This window comes from Cucurbita moschata, unplaced genomic scaffold, assembly GCF_002738365.1.
Source record: "Cucurbita moschata cultivar Rifu unplaced genomic scaffold, Cmos_1.0 Cmo_Scf00009, whole genome shotgun sequence".
Taxonomy (NCBI): domain Eukaryota; kingdom Viridiplantae; phylum Streptophyta; class Magnoliopsida; order Cucurbitales; family Cucurbitaceae; genus Cucurbita; species Cucurbita moschata.
Genome location: NW_019268525.1, coordinates 4,789,514 through 4,805,672, shown reverse-complemented (window position 1 = coordinate 4,805,672; position 16,159 = coordinate 4,789,514). Strand labels below are relative to the sequence as shown.

The 16,159-nt window shown below is 35.0% G+C and overlaps 2 protein-coding genes across 4 annotated transcripts in view; one reads left to right on the top strand and one right to left on the bottom strand.

Moving 5' to 3' along the window:
• The window catches only part of LOC111447457 (cullin-associated NEDD8-dissociated protein 1-like), a 28,841-nt gene extending 19,898 nt beyond the window's left edge, over window positions 1-8,943 (bottom strand). The window contains exons 1-12 of one of the 2 annotated variants that reach the window (XM_023086631.1): window positions 8,806-8,939; window positions 8,512-8,570; window positions 8,306-8,405; window positions 8,006-8,175; window positions 7,544-7,754; window positions 6,376-6,541; window positions 5,335-5,464; window positions 3,246-3,360; window positions 2,975-3,132; window positions 2,749-2,872; window positions 2,204-2,254; window positions 2,048-2,130 (exon numbers count right to left, since the gene is read on the bottom strand). In XM_023086631.1, the coding sequence (XP_022942399.1) occupies window positions 2,048-2,130; window positions 2,204-2,254; window positions 2,749-2,872; window positions 2,975-3,132; window positions 3,246-3,360; window positions 5,335-5,464; window positions 6,376-6,541; window positions 7,544-7,754; window positions 8,006-8,175; window positions 8,306-8,341 (1,244 nt within the window). In that variant the 5' untranslated portion in view covers window positions 8,342-8,405; window positions 8,512-8,570; window positions 8,806-8,939. Of the gene's footprint in view, window positions 1-2,047; window positions 2,131-2,203; window positions 2,255-2,748; window positions 2,873-2,974; window positions 3,133-3,245; window positions 3,361-5,334; window positions 5,465-6,375; window positions 6,542-7,543; window positions 7,755-8,005; window positions 8,176-8,305; window positions 8,406-8,511; window positions 8,571-8,805 lie in introns of both variants that reach the window. The other variant, XM_023086630.1, reaches the window with a different exon arrangement.
• A 2,464-nt stretch (window positions 8,944-11,407) lies between these two features.
• Window positions 11,408-16,152, top strand: LOC111447460 (protein root UVB sensitive 6-like). Of its 2 annotated transcripts, none has more exons than XM_023086638.1 (13): window positions 11,408-12,029; window positions 12,433-12,511; window positions 12,704-12,817; window positions 12,887-12,958; window positions 13,059-13,169; window positions 13,240-13,359; window positions 14,063-14,164; window positions 14,264-14,336; window positions 14,531-14,614; window positions 14,789-14,853; window positions 14,948-15,049; window positions 15,128-15,307; window positions 15,860-16,152. In XM_023086638.1, exons 1-13 carry the CDS (start codon window positions 11,926-11,928, stop codon window positions 15,917-15,919), a joined length of 1,266 nt encoding a protein of 421 aa, XP_022942406.1. In that variant the 5' UTR covers window positions 11,408-11,925; the 3' UTR covers window positions 15,920-16,152. The 2 variants fall into 2 exon arrangements, with proteins under 2 accessions (XP_022942406.1, XP_022942405.1); XM_023086637.1 differs by having other exon boundaries at window positions 12,413-12,511.
• The last annotated feature ends 7 nt before the right edge of the window (window positions 16,153-16,159 follow it).

The window sequence follows — 16,159 nt, the reverse complement described above, 5'->3', positions numbered from 1 at the left end:
TTTTTTTCTTTTTCTTTTTCTTTTTTTCTTTTTTTTTTTTTTTTTTTTTTTTTTGAGAAAAAAAAACTAATAAGGACCAGGTTATGTAATGGAAGGAAGAAAATTTCATAAATGACGAATATCAATTCTGAAATACAAAACGGAAGGGCTATACAGATGCTTCAAAACAGGAACTTAGAGATCCCATTACAGGTTAAACCGATTGAAACTACCATATTATTGTGATTATGGTCAATGGCTGAAAAGATGCAAATAAATAGTAAGCTAAACAGGCTAATATTTCATGAGGTTTACCGCACCTAAAAAAATAATTCCGAGTTATACATTTTATTCAAAAATAAAAATTTGAATTTAAAATTTTGAATTAATAAAAATTGAACTCTATATTTTAAGTTGCAGATAATAGTCTTGGACATAAGAAAACCCTATATTTTAAACCCTAACTATTCTTTTTTAACTAAAAATCAAGCTTTCATCAAAAAAACTGAAATAATACAAAAGTGCAAGTAAGAACCATTCAAAAGGATAGCCCACCAAAAGGAGGCAAATAGTACGAAAATGGGGTCCAATACAAAATGATAAGACCTAGCTAGTAACTACAAAAATCTTTAGAAACAAACGTCCAAATAGAAGCATTGGACCTAACAAGAGACCAAACCTCTTCCCATAATCCCTCAAAATCCCTAAAAAATTTATTGTCTCTCAATCAGAAGTTCCACAAAGAAACAAGCTTGTCAAAAATCCAACCTTATCATGAAAGGGCAAACACACAATGACCTCCTCCACTGTAAATCTGCACTCTATTCCTAGCCAAACAAACACCAAAGCTTATGACGGTAAACAAGAATAACTTAGAGAAATGTTCAACCCTACTGAAATCTCTAAACAATATGCATTAAGGCCAATTTTTTATTATTAGTAAAATGGCTTTGGAGATTTCCAAGAGTTCATATTAAATAGTCTCAGTTCCTTTCATCAAGGAAAGATATGGCTCACAAGATTTCCTCTCAACATGAGTGAGGATAGCGCTTGTACACCATGAACATATGTTCAAAGCGACTAAAAAGTGAAAAAGGCGAGCGCCTTATTGAACGTGCTCGCCTTAGATAACATTCATATGCGGGACATGCACCTTGCATCACCCCACACCATGGTGATAACCCAAGGGCGCCTTGAAAACAATGGTTCCAAGTGATGCTCTTCATGTTGCCCCACAAAGAAGAAGTTTAATGACACAGGAAGAAAGACATTGAAACATAAGTTTTGAAACCCTACTGAATCCTCTGTTATATCTAATTTTTGGATTGATTGCTAATAGAGAAATACTAGCGTCATGAAGGGATTGAATGAAATCCTTCGTTTCAATTTTCTGAAATAATTCCTAAGCTCTCTAGTTTTGTTTAGAGACAATTTAAATTGCAACACTTTTTCTAAGAAATCAAACTTTCAATGAGGAAAAAATGAAAGAATGCCAGCATCAATACATTATCCCTTTTGAAAATATTTTGCACCATTCATTCCATTTTATGACGGTTGGTTTTCTCAATCTAAAAGGTACCGACAATATTACATCCTCGGTCATCTCAGCTATAGATCTTAACACCTTCCTTAGGGTGTCTGTGACCCGTTTGTACTGATCTTTTCTCTATTTTTCAATTACAGCCTTTTTAGTAATATTTTTAGGCTCCTGTCTTCGCTGTTTTTTCCTTTAACTCTTTTTGTTTAGAGTCTTTTCCTTTGTTTTGATCATTCTATATCCCTTCATTTACTCTATGAAAATAAGGTTTCGCACCAAATATTGAACTGTTGCAGACAGTGATCAAAATCTCCAACCAAGCCAAGGTGCAAATGAACTAAATATGGCATCGAAAACATGTGTTTAGGGCCTTTTCCTTTGTTTTGCTTTTTTCTGTATACTTCCGTTTGCTCCATGAAAATATGGTTTCATACAAAATATTGAACTGTTACAGACAGGGCACAAAAAAACCCCCACAACGAAGCCACGGTGCAAATGAACCAAAAACCTTTAAGGATCAAAAGAACTTGCCTCAATTCATTCATGTCAACTTGCCCTTTTGTTACATTTCCAGTTTGCCGCAACAGTTCAATAAAAGTACTAAATACATCCATCTGCGTACACACAGTAAACATTCATTAATGGTGCAACTGAGTATTTAAATCTGAAATATGATGTACCCACTACCTTGACATTTTCCTCCCTCTCTTTAAATCTATCGATCAATTTTAGACAAGCCTGCCAAAGAATAACTTGAACATAAGCAGACAATAAAAACAAATTTCTTTTTTTTTTTTTTTTTATAAGAGACAATTTCATTGATGAGTGAAATTTACAAGATGGATGTATAATCCATGATGTTTACAAAAGACCTTCCCAATTTGCAATGAGGGAGGTATAACTATAGGAAGTAAAAATATTAGACAGTTTACACCAAGATAAGCTTGGTAAACAACATTGTCGAAAAGTTGTGTAGGCCTTTGTCGTTTCTGCAAATATTCTCTAATTTCTTTCTTTCCACATATTACTTCTCTAAACATTAGACCAAGAAAACTACAAGAACAAATTTCAATATAAACCATTCAAGAACAAATTACTTCTCTAAACATTAGACCAAGAAAACTACAGTTAGTTCAAAGTTCAGAAACAAACAACATCGTTAGGTCAATTGGCGATCAACTGGAAGGATGAAGACACATAATTTAGCCTCCACAAAAAGTTTAAGAAAGCACCTCCTCATATAGTTTTGAAAGCATCTCTGGCCGCGATACAATTAATGCTGACAAGCACTTAGCAGCTGCTCGTCGAACTTTCCAGCTGAGATCTTCATCATCCGTATACTCATTGGCGCTTTCACTGCAAGATAGCATCAGTAATACATCAAATTTGTATTTCTGCCACAAATGGACAATATAAACATTAATAAAATTCAAGAAGTCCAAAAAGAATATATGTTACTCCTCTTCCTCTTCTTCATGACTTTCGTCATCCATATCTTCTTCCATGTTATCAGTGAAATTTGGATCATAACTTAAATACTCCAAGGTAAGATGAAGAATGTCATCACAATAAGATGAAATATCCCTGGGGCACCTTAGAAGAAAACTTTCTAGAGCCTGCAATCAGAATTCCACTTTAGCAATATACGAGAGGCATCAAGGTTCTATTGTACAAACTGAATTTGGTAGTGTGCAAGTTTTTAACCAACAAAAGTGAGAAGATTAAGTACCTGTAAACTGTACTCACGAAGCTCCTCATCACTTTCAGAAGCACTTGTGCAATAATTGATAAGCACGGGAACAGTGTCCCCAAGATGTGGTCCAAAACGATATCCAACTGCACGGCTACAATGCCAAGAGATATTAATCCGTTAGCATATTCCAAAAACTTGGCCTATTTTTGTTCGTCTCGACTCAAGATAGAGAACCTTACAAAAGGGAACACTTAACACTTGAAGAAAAAAAATACCAATAAGTTTTAAACTCAGAAGAGACTTCAAAGGAATTGAACTAATAGCATCTAATAAACTGTAGAAATTATTATAATTTGAAGTTTGAGGGCTTATTTGTAACAGGAGACCTTAATTACTCGACTAATAACCTGAAGAGAATTTTCATTTTCATCACATTTAACATTTTCAACAATTGAACGGAACTTCAGCAAGTGTTTAAAATAGTATCCTCTACTCGTTCGATTTATAGTTAATAGTTGGCATGCTTATGATTAGACAAGACAATTTCCTGAGGATTGGTTCTTTCGGTTGTGTTGGACATTTTTAGATTGAGTTTAAAGCTTTTTAGGGTTAAGTTCAGGGTTATTATTTTTTAATGGTTGGACTACTTGTCATCAATGGGTTGACTCGTAAGAAAATTTTCAAATTGTTTTTGATGAGGTATAAAATTTACACCCTTCTATTAAGTTGGAGTTTCAATATCGTGAAATTAAAAGTTTAACAATAAAATTGGCTGTTTGACTAGCTACATGGATAAAGAGAGATTTTTTCCAAAATCATTCTTTTTTAGAATATTGCAGATGAATTATCATTTATATTTTCAATCATCAATCTTCTTCTCGTAGCAGATAATTTGGTCATTGAATTTTAAAAAAAATTTAAGGTTAATATTATCGTTCAAAATTTATCAATTTCCCCAAAGGAAATACACAGTTACAACTGTCTTTTTGGACGTAGTAAAAGCCCTAAGAAAATCAGCAAACGTATTTGGCTATACATTTGTGAGATTCTTGAGCAATGTTTGCCTAAAACGAAGTTGCTTCCATCCATCCATTTTTGTTCTTTGTTGCCAGGATCCTGAGAATCATAGTCATCTTTTTCAGTTGTTCTTACGCTTTGAGTTGTTGGCATCACTTCTTCAATATCTTCCCTCTCCATTGGATTTTTGGTTCAGATTCTTAAGCCCATTTGTGATAGAATATCCTTAGTTTTCTTGGATGAATCTTTCCTTTCTTTTAAATTCTTGAAATACTCTTGATTGTTTTTGTTTTTTTTTTTTTTTTTTCTTACCTTTCAGTAACTTTCATTTTACTTAGAAAGGGTTTAGTCTTTTCCAGCCGGTCATTTAATGTTTTAAGGCTGTTTACAGCCTTGTCTGTTGTGTTGTTCACCCCGCCTAAGCTTATAAATAGGTGGCTGTCTTTGTATTTTGTACACTTTTAGCCATTACTAAGAAATCTCTCCAGCTTGTATTCATCAAGTGGTGTCAGAGCAACACTTGATCCGGGCATTTTGTGCATAAGATCTCTCGGAGATGAGAACAATATCATGGAAGTGGAAGCTTCTTCTCTAACTCCAAAGGGCCATTGCACCTTTGTTCGCATTAGGCTCTAAAAAACATTGGTTTCAGACAATGATCTTTATATAAACGTCAAGAAATGCATCTTTATGTCTCTTGAACTTAATTTCCTTGATTTTGTAATAAGTTACAAAGGAATTGCGGTAGATCCTAGGAAGATTCAGGCTAACTCCGTCCAAGATCCTCCAACGACTCATTATTTAAAAAAAGAATCCTCACCTATCAACTTGGTCTTATATTTAAATTCAGCTAGTTTTATATATATATAAGTAACATAACATCAATCCAGCTAGTGTCATATTTGGATTATCACATGAGCTGTACGTATCATTTGACAAGCAACTCAAAAATTTGCTGGCACATAATCATATTTTTCATTTCTCTAAACACCAAATATTAGAGGATCAGATTCCATACAGGACACTGCATGGAGAATGCAAAATACACATCCTACATAGAAAAGTTCATTTTTTTAATGAGAGAAAAGTTTCTTTTCGAAAAGCTAACCTCAAAGCACCAATCATTTGGATGTTTGTACGTGTTATTTCTGCTTTTGTACTTTTAATTCTCAAACTTCGAACAACCTCAGTTGTTGCCTTCGCCAACAAATCATCTGATAAGCTCGAAGCAAGAGAGGCTGAAGGCAATAAAATCATTAATTCAACAAACTTCTACTAGCACCTCGTAAGCTTGATAACAAGTACAATAAGTGATCACAATTTAATGTATTATTTACAATGCACGTTGTGATTTATACTATATTATCAAATACTCAGACTTATCAATTACCATCATTACTATCACCAAAATATCAGGCTAAGCAAAACTCAAACAAAACAAAACCTATCAGCCTGCACAATCCCACAGAAATTAAACAATTAACATATTCCCGGTACTAAGATACCACAATTATTTTCCTTTGTTTCTGTTTTTTTTTTTTTTTTTTTTCCTTCTTTTCACCATTATGAGAGTTTGCATCCTTCTTGCTTATTTTCATTTATCACTGAGAAATTAGCATCCTGATCAAAAAAAATTTCACCATGATTGAGGTACTAAGATATTGAGTAATTATATAAAGGCACTCAGCAGTCAGCATCTAAATATTTTACAATGCAATCCACAAATTACTTCACACACACAACATCAACCTCACGTTACAAAAGATCTGAAACAACTTAATCAGAATTCCAAAAAGAAAAAGAAAGAAATAAGAATGACCCTTTTAATGGAAGTGCTGTAGTTATTGGGATGAAATCCACTCCCCACATTCAAAATCAAGAGTGAAACAACACCTACCCAAACCGATAAAATTCTAGTTTCACATATCTTGAATCAAAATAATCTTAGTTACTCATTAATGAAAAAACATGGCAATTGATCTAATCAACTGCCACTGCACCAAGTTAATCCACCATTTATATTTTAGTAAAAGGAGGATTGAGGACCAAACTGAGTTATTTTCCCACAAGATCAGAATGACAGAGCAGCCAACAACAAACTAAAAAGATACTTGAAACCAAATGAATGCATTTATCATCTAAGTCTTACCAATACACGACACGCTTTTCTTTCTAACACTGGCTTGATTGGAACCCAACTGTGATAATAACGCACTTAACAGATGCTCGTGATCGTTTGCCATTAGATTTCCAAATTTGTGGAGAACATCACATAAAATATCAAGAGACTCACATTTTATCTCTGTACTCATTCCCTGCATAATAAAACATGCAAATCTATAGACCTGAACTTAAACTTCTACTGCTTAAAACAGTAGAACAATAAGAAAATGTTAATTTAAAAACATTCTTCAACATACAAAATTCAGAAGCTAATTAACATGTAAGTCATCCATAGATAGTGATTTTCAGGTCTAATCGACATTGATCATCCTAAGCACCAAGAGCATTTATGCAAAGAGATTTATCGTGCTGTATTGGCTGCAGATCTTGTGGGTTCAGATGCACAGAGTCTTCCTTTGGAGCCTTTGGAAGAAAGGAACAACAAACTTACAACAAACTTCTAGTGATAGGTTTTAGGACAATGTTTTTGTTTATGCTCTTGGTTAGTGTAAAGATTTTTACTCTTCTTATACCTATTACAGTTTAAATAACCTTTAGAAAATTTGGAGGGCCTTACCGTAACCCCCACATTTTGTTTGGGGCTCACTTTTTTACATTTCATCGTATCAATGAATTATCCACTTTTCTGAAGGAAAAAAAATTGTCAAAATTGAGCTCATTAGCCTATGAAGTCAATCTAAAACCTTATTATAAGGCTAAATAATGAAAAGAAACATTGATAAACAAGAATACTCTAATAAACTCATGACTTGTGTTATTAACGTTCTTTCTTTCATAGAAAATTAAACGGTTTCATTGATAAAATGAAATTCACATGAAAGCTCTCCACAAAGGCTAAAGAAGTTTTTAAAACTTTATCCTGTTGGTATAAATAATGGAAATCTATAATTACAAAAAATCTATAAACATAATTTCAGAAAGCTAATAACAAATACTCCCATCAGCCAACTCTAACAACGGAAACTAAATCTGTAAAAATTGATGTCAAGAGAATGTTCTTCAGTGTCAAATTCTTCTAAGCTTGAACACTAAGAACTGAATTAGAATGATTCAAACACTAAGAATGTTCTTCAGTGTCAAATTCTTCTAAGCTTGAACACTAAGAACTGAATTAGAATGATTCAAACACTCACCGCAGTAGTGATCCCCTTTATCAATTGAGGTGAAAGGGAGATGAGAATAGATTGGGCAAGTGATGGTACGGAAACTTCAGCTACGACTGTCTTCAAGGCTATGCTAGCAACATCACGGTGCTGGTCCTTCCCATTCAGCAATTTGTTGCAAAGTTTATTCGTCATCTCCACAACCCGTATTTCACTAACCTTCTTCACTAATGGAGCAAGGCTGAAAATTGAATTGATGAAAAAGATTAAAAGAAAAGGTAAAGAACTATAATAACACGTCAATACTCTTATTAACTTGACCAATTCTATCTCTCCATCCTTTCTTTTTACGCACATGCATACTGTACTATTAGCAACAGTTTCTTCTTGTAGAAAAATGACAGTACTATATTCTGGAATTGACATTTCCTGGTAAGCAACAAGCATTAAGGCCAATGATCAGCAAGCAGAAAAGGAAAATGTCCTATGTACCATTTCACAGCCAACCCAGAAACATCACCGGCTGCATCATCAAGCTGTTGTATGATGATGTGTGACAGTTTTATCTCCAGGTCAGTATCAGCTTTAAATGTCTCTTTGTTTAACTCGTTTAATAGATCAGAGGTCGCCATGTATCTGTAATCTTTATCTTTGCCTGTCATCTAACGAAACACTCGTGCAAGTCAAACCAACCATAACCATCCGAAATTGGGCAGCATAAACATATCAGTGAAGAAAAAAGGTAATAGATATAAGACTATAGCAGCTCATACAATCCGGGTAACATAGTACCTTCTCGAGGATACCCATCATTGCTAAATTCGCCATTGCTGTGCTGTTTGTTTAGGCCGGAAAGATCACCGCCAGCGTTAAACTGTAGAATGCGAGTGATCTGAGAAGTCGCAACATAGCAAACAAAGATCAGCACGGTCACAAAGAACGCCAATATGTATATTTAAATTGGTTAGTAATAAAATTCTCCAGAATGAAACTGGCACCAGTTAACGGCCTCTTGAAAGTGATATCCGAAATGACAGTGCACGTTAAGAAAGAAACCCTAAGACACAAAACCAGACCGCAACATCATCATCCGTACGCGTTAGAAAATAGGATGATACTCAAGAGGGAAAACCCTAGACAGCAAAAGCAACAGCAAAGCAACGGAAACTACAGCAATGACGATTGATACATCAACGGGGATTGAAATGAAGTGGATTCAAATAAGGAAGAACAGAATCAAGCCATGGCAATGGGAGAAGGAAGAACAAAGAATACCATAAAGGAGAACTGACCTGCGAAGAAGAGCACCCGATGCACCGGGTCGAAGAAGTTGTGTCAGTTCAATCGGAACTTCAGAAGCCAGGCGCGCGAGGGAAGATCAGGCGAGAATATCTAATAAGGCGCGAGTATGAGAGTATTTACATAAATTTCATTAACCATTGCCTCAAATATCTAACAAATCTTTATTTTTATTTATTTATAAAAATGTTACCGGCTAGTCCATATCTTATGGAATAAATATTTTTAAAAATACTCGAGATATTCTTAATTAGTCCATAACTACATTGAATTCTTTATTAATTCAAAAATATTTTATTCTTTCCGGATTGACTATATTCATTAGAATTAAATTAGTTGATGCCATGAAAATTATTCTTTGGACTTAATTAAAAAGTCACGTCCTTCCATGAAAATTAAATTAGTAGATGCCATGAAAATTAGTAATTGTCACGTCCTTCCAAATCACCAAAAATTATAATTTTATATTCAAATTTCTAACACGTTTCTACTAAAAAAAATTGACTTGGCTTCGCCAAAAGGCCTCATCTTTATAAGCCTGGCTCGCGAGGCGTACAACAATTATAAAAAGTAATATTAAACTTTTATAAGAATATAAGTTTTTTTTTAATAAATGATACCGTTTAAGGTCATTTTTCAATATATAACTCTATTGAGTCGTAACTTTTTTATTTGGGGTCTAGTTTGATTTTTCACTTTACATTCACTATTTTTTTCCCATTAGACCCTACGCTGCAAATAGAAGGATTGTGCATTTTAAGACAGAATTTTAATTGTGCACCCTGCAAGCGTATCGTTGCCACTTATAACTTTCAAATTACTCTGACATTACAAGAAATATGAACCACCAACCTAAAGTATTGTGCAGTGAAAATCATGGCTATGAAGGTTTTGGTTGGACGCTACAATTACTATATTCAAGTTTATGAACTTCTAGGAGTCCTATGAGCAAGGAGTGAAGGATATTCTCAGTGGAGAATCACCTGACATACAATAAATTTGTTAATTAATATCGTAGGAGAGATTTAAGTTTAGCACTAGCACAAAGTTGTTAAGATTATACGACCACACTATAAGCCACCTTCAAGATTGGGCACATGTGTCCACCGAATTAAGGTTGTGGAATCGTCATAACAGGCTAGTGTACCTTTGAGTTAAGTACAACAACAATAGGGTAGAGTTGTGACCCACTTTATCACTTTTTGGAAAAAATGATGGACCACATGTCATTAAGATAGGAATCTACCCTCGTTTTAGGTCATATGAATTTAAAGTATGGTAAATTAGGTTCCATGAGCATGATTGTGTGTGGAATGTCGGTGAAGCATGCATAGGCAAAGGTGGAACCTAGATATCTTGATTATAGTATCTACTTCAGTGGTGGCCGTGTTAATGACTAGCAAACAAGTTATGACCAGTAGATGACATAGTCATGTCACAGGAGATGTAGAAATTGATGAGGCTGCTAAATGTCAAATTTAGATTCCAAATCATAGGCGCTAAGCATGACACTTACATGTTAAGGAAGCATCTTAGAGCTTAATAAAAAACTAACCACCAAAACCAATACTTATAGAGTTCCCTAGGATCCCGAAAAGACACTCGACATCTCGACAGGTTGAGATGTTCAAGTGAGCCATCACGATATATTAGTATCAAATGATGGCCGAATGGACCAACACAAGAAATTACGAAGAGCCAATTTAAGTGAATACCATAAGACTCGTGAAAGGATTAACGACTCTCGAGATGCCTGTACAAAATTAATATGAGTAACAATACCCTTAAGAACAATGTTACAAAGTGTCACACTATGGTATAGGCTCGAATTGGTCACACAAGAAGGAACTACTAGGATAACTAAAGCGAGACAACAAGGACAACAAGGGTCACAAATGGTTCGAGTTGCCTTTTGATGAATATTTGGGAGAAAAACATATAAAATACGACTTCTAGGAGCCAATACGGCTACTACGAGAATTATTGTTATGTCCTTCGTCCTAACCAAAGCTCTCGAGTGTTTATGAAACCAATGAACGAGTGTTTAAGGACTTTATTAATACTTTTATCATTGTCTTTATTAACGACTTGCTGGTGTACTCCATAATGGAGATTAGTCGATCACAAAGATCATCTAAAAAGAGTTTTAACAGTGCTGAGAGTGAACTAGTTACATGTCAAGTTATCGAATTACGAGTTTTGGCTCCTGGAGACGATTTTCCTAGAACATGTAGTATTGAGGACCTAACCAACATAGAAATGATCCTAACCTTAGTTACTTTGAATTTTTTACAAAAGTTTAACAAAGGACCATTTAAAAATTCACAGGTATTAAAATACTTTTAAAAATTTTAAAGTTAGTTTAAAATAAAGTATACTTATTTTCTAAATTTTTTAGAAATTCAAGCATATTATTAATATTTAAAAAAATATATATTAAGAGTTATTTTCTAAATAAAATACAAATTTACGAATTATTTATTAATTAACTTAGAATTTAAACAAAAACAAAAAAGAAAATGTTGCAAAAAGGCCTCGATCCCCACTGGCCTACAACTAAGAACAAGTACCACAAATTGCAGAGGATATAAATTCCATTAATGACAGTAAAAGTCGTCTTCCATTTTCCCACCCTCTCTTGCGTCATTCCATCTGTTACTCCGCTACAAATTGTTGGCCAGCTGCACTTCTCTTCATTCTCTTCCATGTCTTTCTCCGTCAATTCCAAAGCTTCCCCTATTTCGTCCCCTCTTAATTCGTCGCTTGACAAGTCAACTCATTTCTTGCCCAATTGCTTATCCTTGTCGTTGTTTCCTTTTGGTTCTTCCTGATCCGTTCGTTATTCGTCCCAACTCGTAATTTGTTGTCTCAAATGGCTCCGATCAAGCTCAAGCAATCGCCCAATTCGGCTGCGAATTCTGTTGCTTCCTCCACCGAAGCGCGCATTCTCGTTCGGGAAACTCTGCGGATTAGTGCTAACTTGGCTTCTGCCCCTCCTGCTGATTCTGTTTCACCGACGTTCTCTCTCGCTGAATCGCAGGCGAGGAAGCTTGGCATTGTGGAGAATCAGTTTATTGATTCCAGTTTGAGGTTGATTTGCTGCGAGGAAATTGATGGTCGGAGGTGGAATTATGTTGCTGATAATGAGCCTTCCGGAAGGTCGAAGAATGGCTCGATTCGTGCCGTTTGCTTGCAAACGCCTCAAGCTCCTTTTGAGGTTAGTATTTGCGTTCTGTTTTTGATACCAATTAAGTATTTAATCGTGTTTGTAATGTTGTTTGAACTGAGAAGTATGCTTAAAAGGCCTGCTACTCCGCTCATTTGATGAAGTGGTTTAGCAACAGCCCAATCTTTCTAGAATCCTTTCCATGAACGCATGTGTGTTTATATGGGTTTTGATATATCGAGTTTGTCTAATTCTGTTCTGTTTCACATGTTCACATTAAACTTCAGAAAGTATTGCAAAACCTATTGGTAATGGTTAATTTGTTTACAGTATTTGTCAGTTAACAGAAAATTGGCTTCTCTGCTTTTATTCAAGAGGAAAATAAACTTTTCTACCAATTTATTGTTGTTGGGGTCGGGTAAATTGTAATGCAGGAGATGATGTCATTCATCAGATCATACGTAGTCCCAGAAGGCTTCCCCGACAGTGTTACCCCTTCATATGTACCATACATGACATGGAGAGCTTTAAAGGTATGATTCTAATTCAGTGAGAAGATAGTTTATTAATTATTAATTATTAGATCAGGTTAGCCAATAGTTAGTGGCAACTACCAAGTATCAATGCTTCTCCTACGAAGAAAAGAAAAAAAAAAAAAAAAATTCAATTTGTTTCTGTACTCATAAATCAGAATGGTGTGGTAATGGTGATTTGATTTATTGCAGCACTTCTTTGGTGGAGCAATGGGTGTTTTCACAACACAGACACTACTAAGCTCTGTTGGGGTAGCCAGAAATAAAGCTACTCCAGGTGCCATTGCCATTAACTGGATTCTCAAGGTAACAGTCTTTGTGAATGTTGTGTACACTGTAGTTTCTTGATTAGAAACATGATTTTGTTCTTTTCAGGATGGTGCTGGTCGTGTTGGTAAAATGATTTTTGCTCGACAAGGAAAAAAGTTTGATTATGATCTCAAGCAGGTAAATTTTATTTACCAGTCTCCACGGGAAATCCTTCTCATAACAGTGAAATTTTAATTTTTGTTAAGGACCTGTCTTCTGAACACTACGATGGCTGCAGCTACGTTTTGCAGGTGACCTCCTTATGGAGTTGGGTGCTGGAGTAGAATTGGCAACTGCAGCTGCACCACACCTTTTTCTTCCTTTGGCTTGTGCTGCTAATGTCGCAAAGGTTTGTTTTTTCCTGGTCATGTAAAGTAGTTTAGCTGTTGTGAAATCTCATTTTTTTACTTGATTTGTAGAATGTCGGAGCTGTAACATCAACATCGACCCGCACTCCAATCTACAAAGCCTTCGCTAAAGGAGAAAATATTGGAGATGTCACTGCTAAAGGAGAATGCGTAGGAAATATAGCAGATCTGGTATAGTTGTGCCTCCCTCCCTTTAGACCTAGACAAAGTAGATGGTTTGTGTTTGACAGAATTTGCCTAATCCTTGAAGAAAATTAATTTTGTTCTTCCTAAAGCTGAAAATTATGTATAAAAGATGCAAGTTCTCAAGCAACAAGTGAATATTCATTTTATTGATTTTCTATGCGTATTTCAATCTGATCTCAGATGATATGCACAGTTGCAAATTGTTATGGAATTACCCTTTTCCTTTTTTTAAATAAATATATTTTTTATAAGAAAACACCCCTCGGATGGATAAAAGGGGTTACGTTTATAACAGACGTAACTGTTATCAAGGCTCCAGAAGAGTTCTCCTGCATGTTTTTATTTTCTCATATATTTGGTCTCTCCTCTGCAGCTCCCCTAACTATTTACTTTGTCAAGCCTTGAAAGGTTAAATTCCCCAAAGTTGGACATAAAAGGGGTTACGGTTAAATTCCCAAGAAAATGCTTTACGGTTACGGTTTCTTATAAAGATGATTGAAGCTTCATCTGACTTAACTTTTCTTATAAACGTAACCCCTTTTATCCATCCGAGGGGTGTTTTCTTATAAAAGGGGTTACGGTTAAATTCCCAAGAATTGGAACTTCAATCAGCTTTACGTTTGTTATGTCATAGAGATCATTAAGTTTCAGATGAAGCTGATGGAAGTTTCAATTCTGTCTTGTGAAGCTAGGAACTGGACTAAGCATCACGATTTCAAAAAGAAATCCATCTTTGGTTGCTACTTTTGGTCTGCTTTCTTGCGGTTATGTTTTCAGCTCTTATCAAGAGGTTTGTCTGAAACACTAAAGTTGATTTTTTTACACTCTCATTTCTCTTGATTATGAGAATTTCTTTACTCATTCTAGTTCCATATGCAATATTTTACAGGTGAGATCCGTTGTGTTGCATACGTTGAACAGAGCAAGATTCAATGTAGCAGTAGAGTCTTTCCTCAAGACAGGTGCTTAAGTGTTATCCAATACTTCAAAAAATAGGGGGGGAGAGAGGGGGAGAGGGAGAGAGAGAGAGAGAGAGAGAGAGAGATGTTTTCAATCCTTAAATCCCTTTTCTAGTGGCTTAGAGTTTACTAAAAAAATAAAGCGCATTTCTTTTTATTTAGGCATGTGTATAAAACTGTCTTATGTTTGTTTGCAGGGCGAGTACCCTCATTGCAGAAGGGGAATCTGAATGAAAGAATATTAAGTTTCCCGTGGCTGAAAGAAAGTCCTGTAGTTCTTGGTAAATATTTCATCCTCCCAATACACATGCATTTCTTTCATTCCTCTCAATGGAAGTCACTCTCTCATTAAGAAAATATGGCTTGAGTGTTTATATTCTATGTTTTGTGTGTATTTGTTGTGCTTGCTTTTCACACTGTTGAAGCGTGTAGAACTATTTTCAATCTTTTGGCAGGACCAAGATTCAAAGATGCATTTCAAGATGCTGGTTCTTATCTCGCCATAGAGCCTATGTTTGATGTATGTTTGTGACATCTCGTTTCATTGTTTGTCCTTAAGCAGTGTTACTCATTCTTTTATTTTAATTTTCTGATATTTTCTTGATGGGTAATAGAGAGAAAAATACATTGTGACGTACAATCATACTAAGGGTAAGGTATATGCATTACTCAAAGATCAAGCGAAGTCAGACGACATCCTAAAAGCTGCTTTCCATGTAAGAAACACGACTTGTTTTCATTGTACATATTTCCTGCCAATATTTTCTTTTGTGATGTAAGTTACTCCTCTACAGGCTCATGTGCTTTTACATTTTATACGCTCATCAAGTGGGGGTAAAAACTCTTCTCGAAAACAAGGTGATGCCTTTTCCAACTCTGTGCCAACAACGACCAATCTTGAAGCACCAATTGCTGCATCATGTAAAATGGTCTCAGCATCATATGAGATTTTCAAGAGTCAAGCTTCAGAGCAAGTAGGAAAACGACTATGTTTTTTTTTTTTTTTTTTGCTTGGATTGCATCACTTTCACCTTATATGAGTATATGGAATATAGAATTAGCTAGCAGTATTTTTGCTTCATGATCTGGTGAATGGCAGTGTTATAGATAACATAAATTTTAGTCTCTTTTGTACTTGTTTGTTAATCATGCACAAAGTAAAAACTTGAATGGCTATAGTTCTCTTCTTCTTTTTCTTTTTCTTTTTCTTTTTCCTCTTTCTATTTCTTCCTTTTCTTTTTCTGATGAGAAACTTGGTCAATGTATTCAACAAAAGTGTGGCAAACCTGCTTCTCTCTCACCAGTCGAGTCATGTTTCCAAGTGTTTGCAGCTCTATAAATCTTTAGTAGCTTCAGTTGAAAGAATGCAATTAAGACTCTGTTTCTCATGTCGTTACTTTTTCTAAGCTCTTAACTGATCGTCATCTTTGCTTTCCAGAGTAACATTGCGATCAAGAAGTTATTTTCCAACAGCTATATTTTCTTTATAATGTAGTAATTTAATATTATTTTTTGCATCTTGGCAGGGATGGGTGATGGCAGAATCACTTCTCAATCCTGGTAGAGCTCGATTATGTCACAGATAAAAAAGATACGGACAACATGCAGAGTTTCACCATCGCAATATATACAAGCGGATTATATATATCGCAAAATCCTTGCCAGAGGCCAAATTGGGCAACACAAATTCATTTCAAGTATAACAATAGGCAAGTCTAATGTATGCGCCTCACCCGCATCTCTTTATCTATTTCCAGGATAACTTTATTTGCTGCTAGTCTTCGCATTTATGGTTATTCTCATAATTTTTTTTTTTTTTTTTTTTT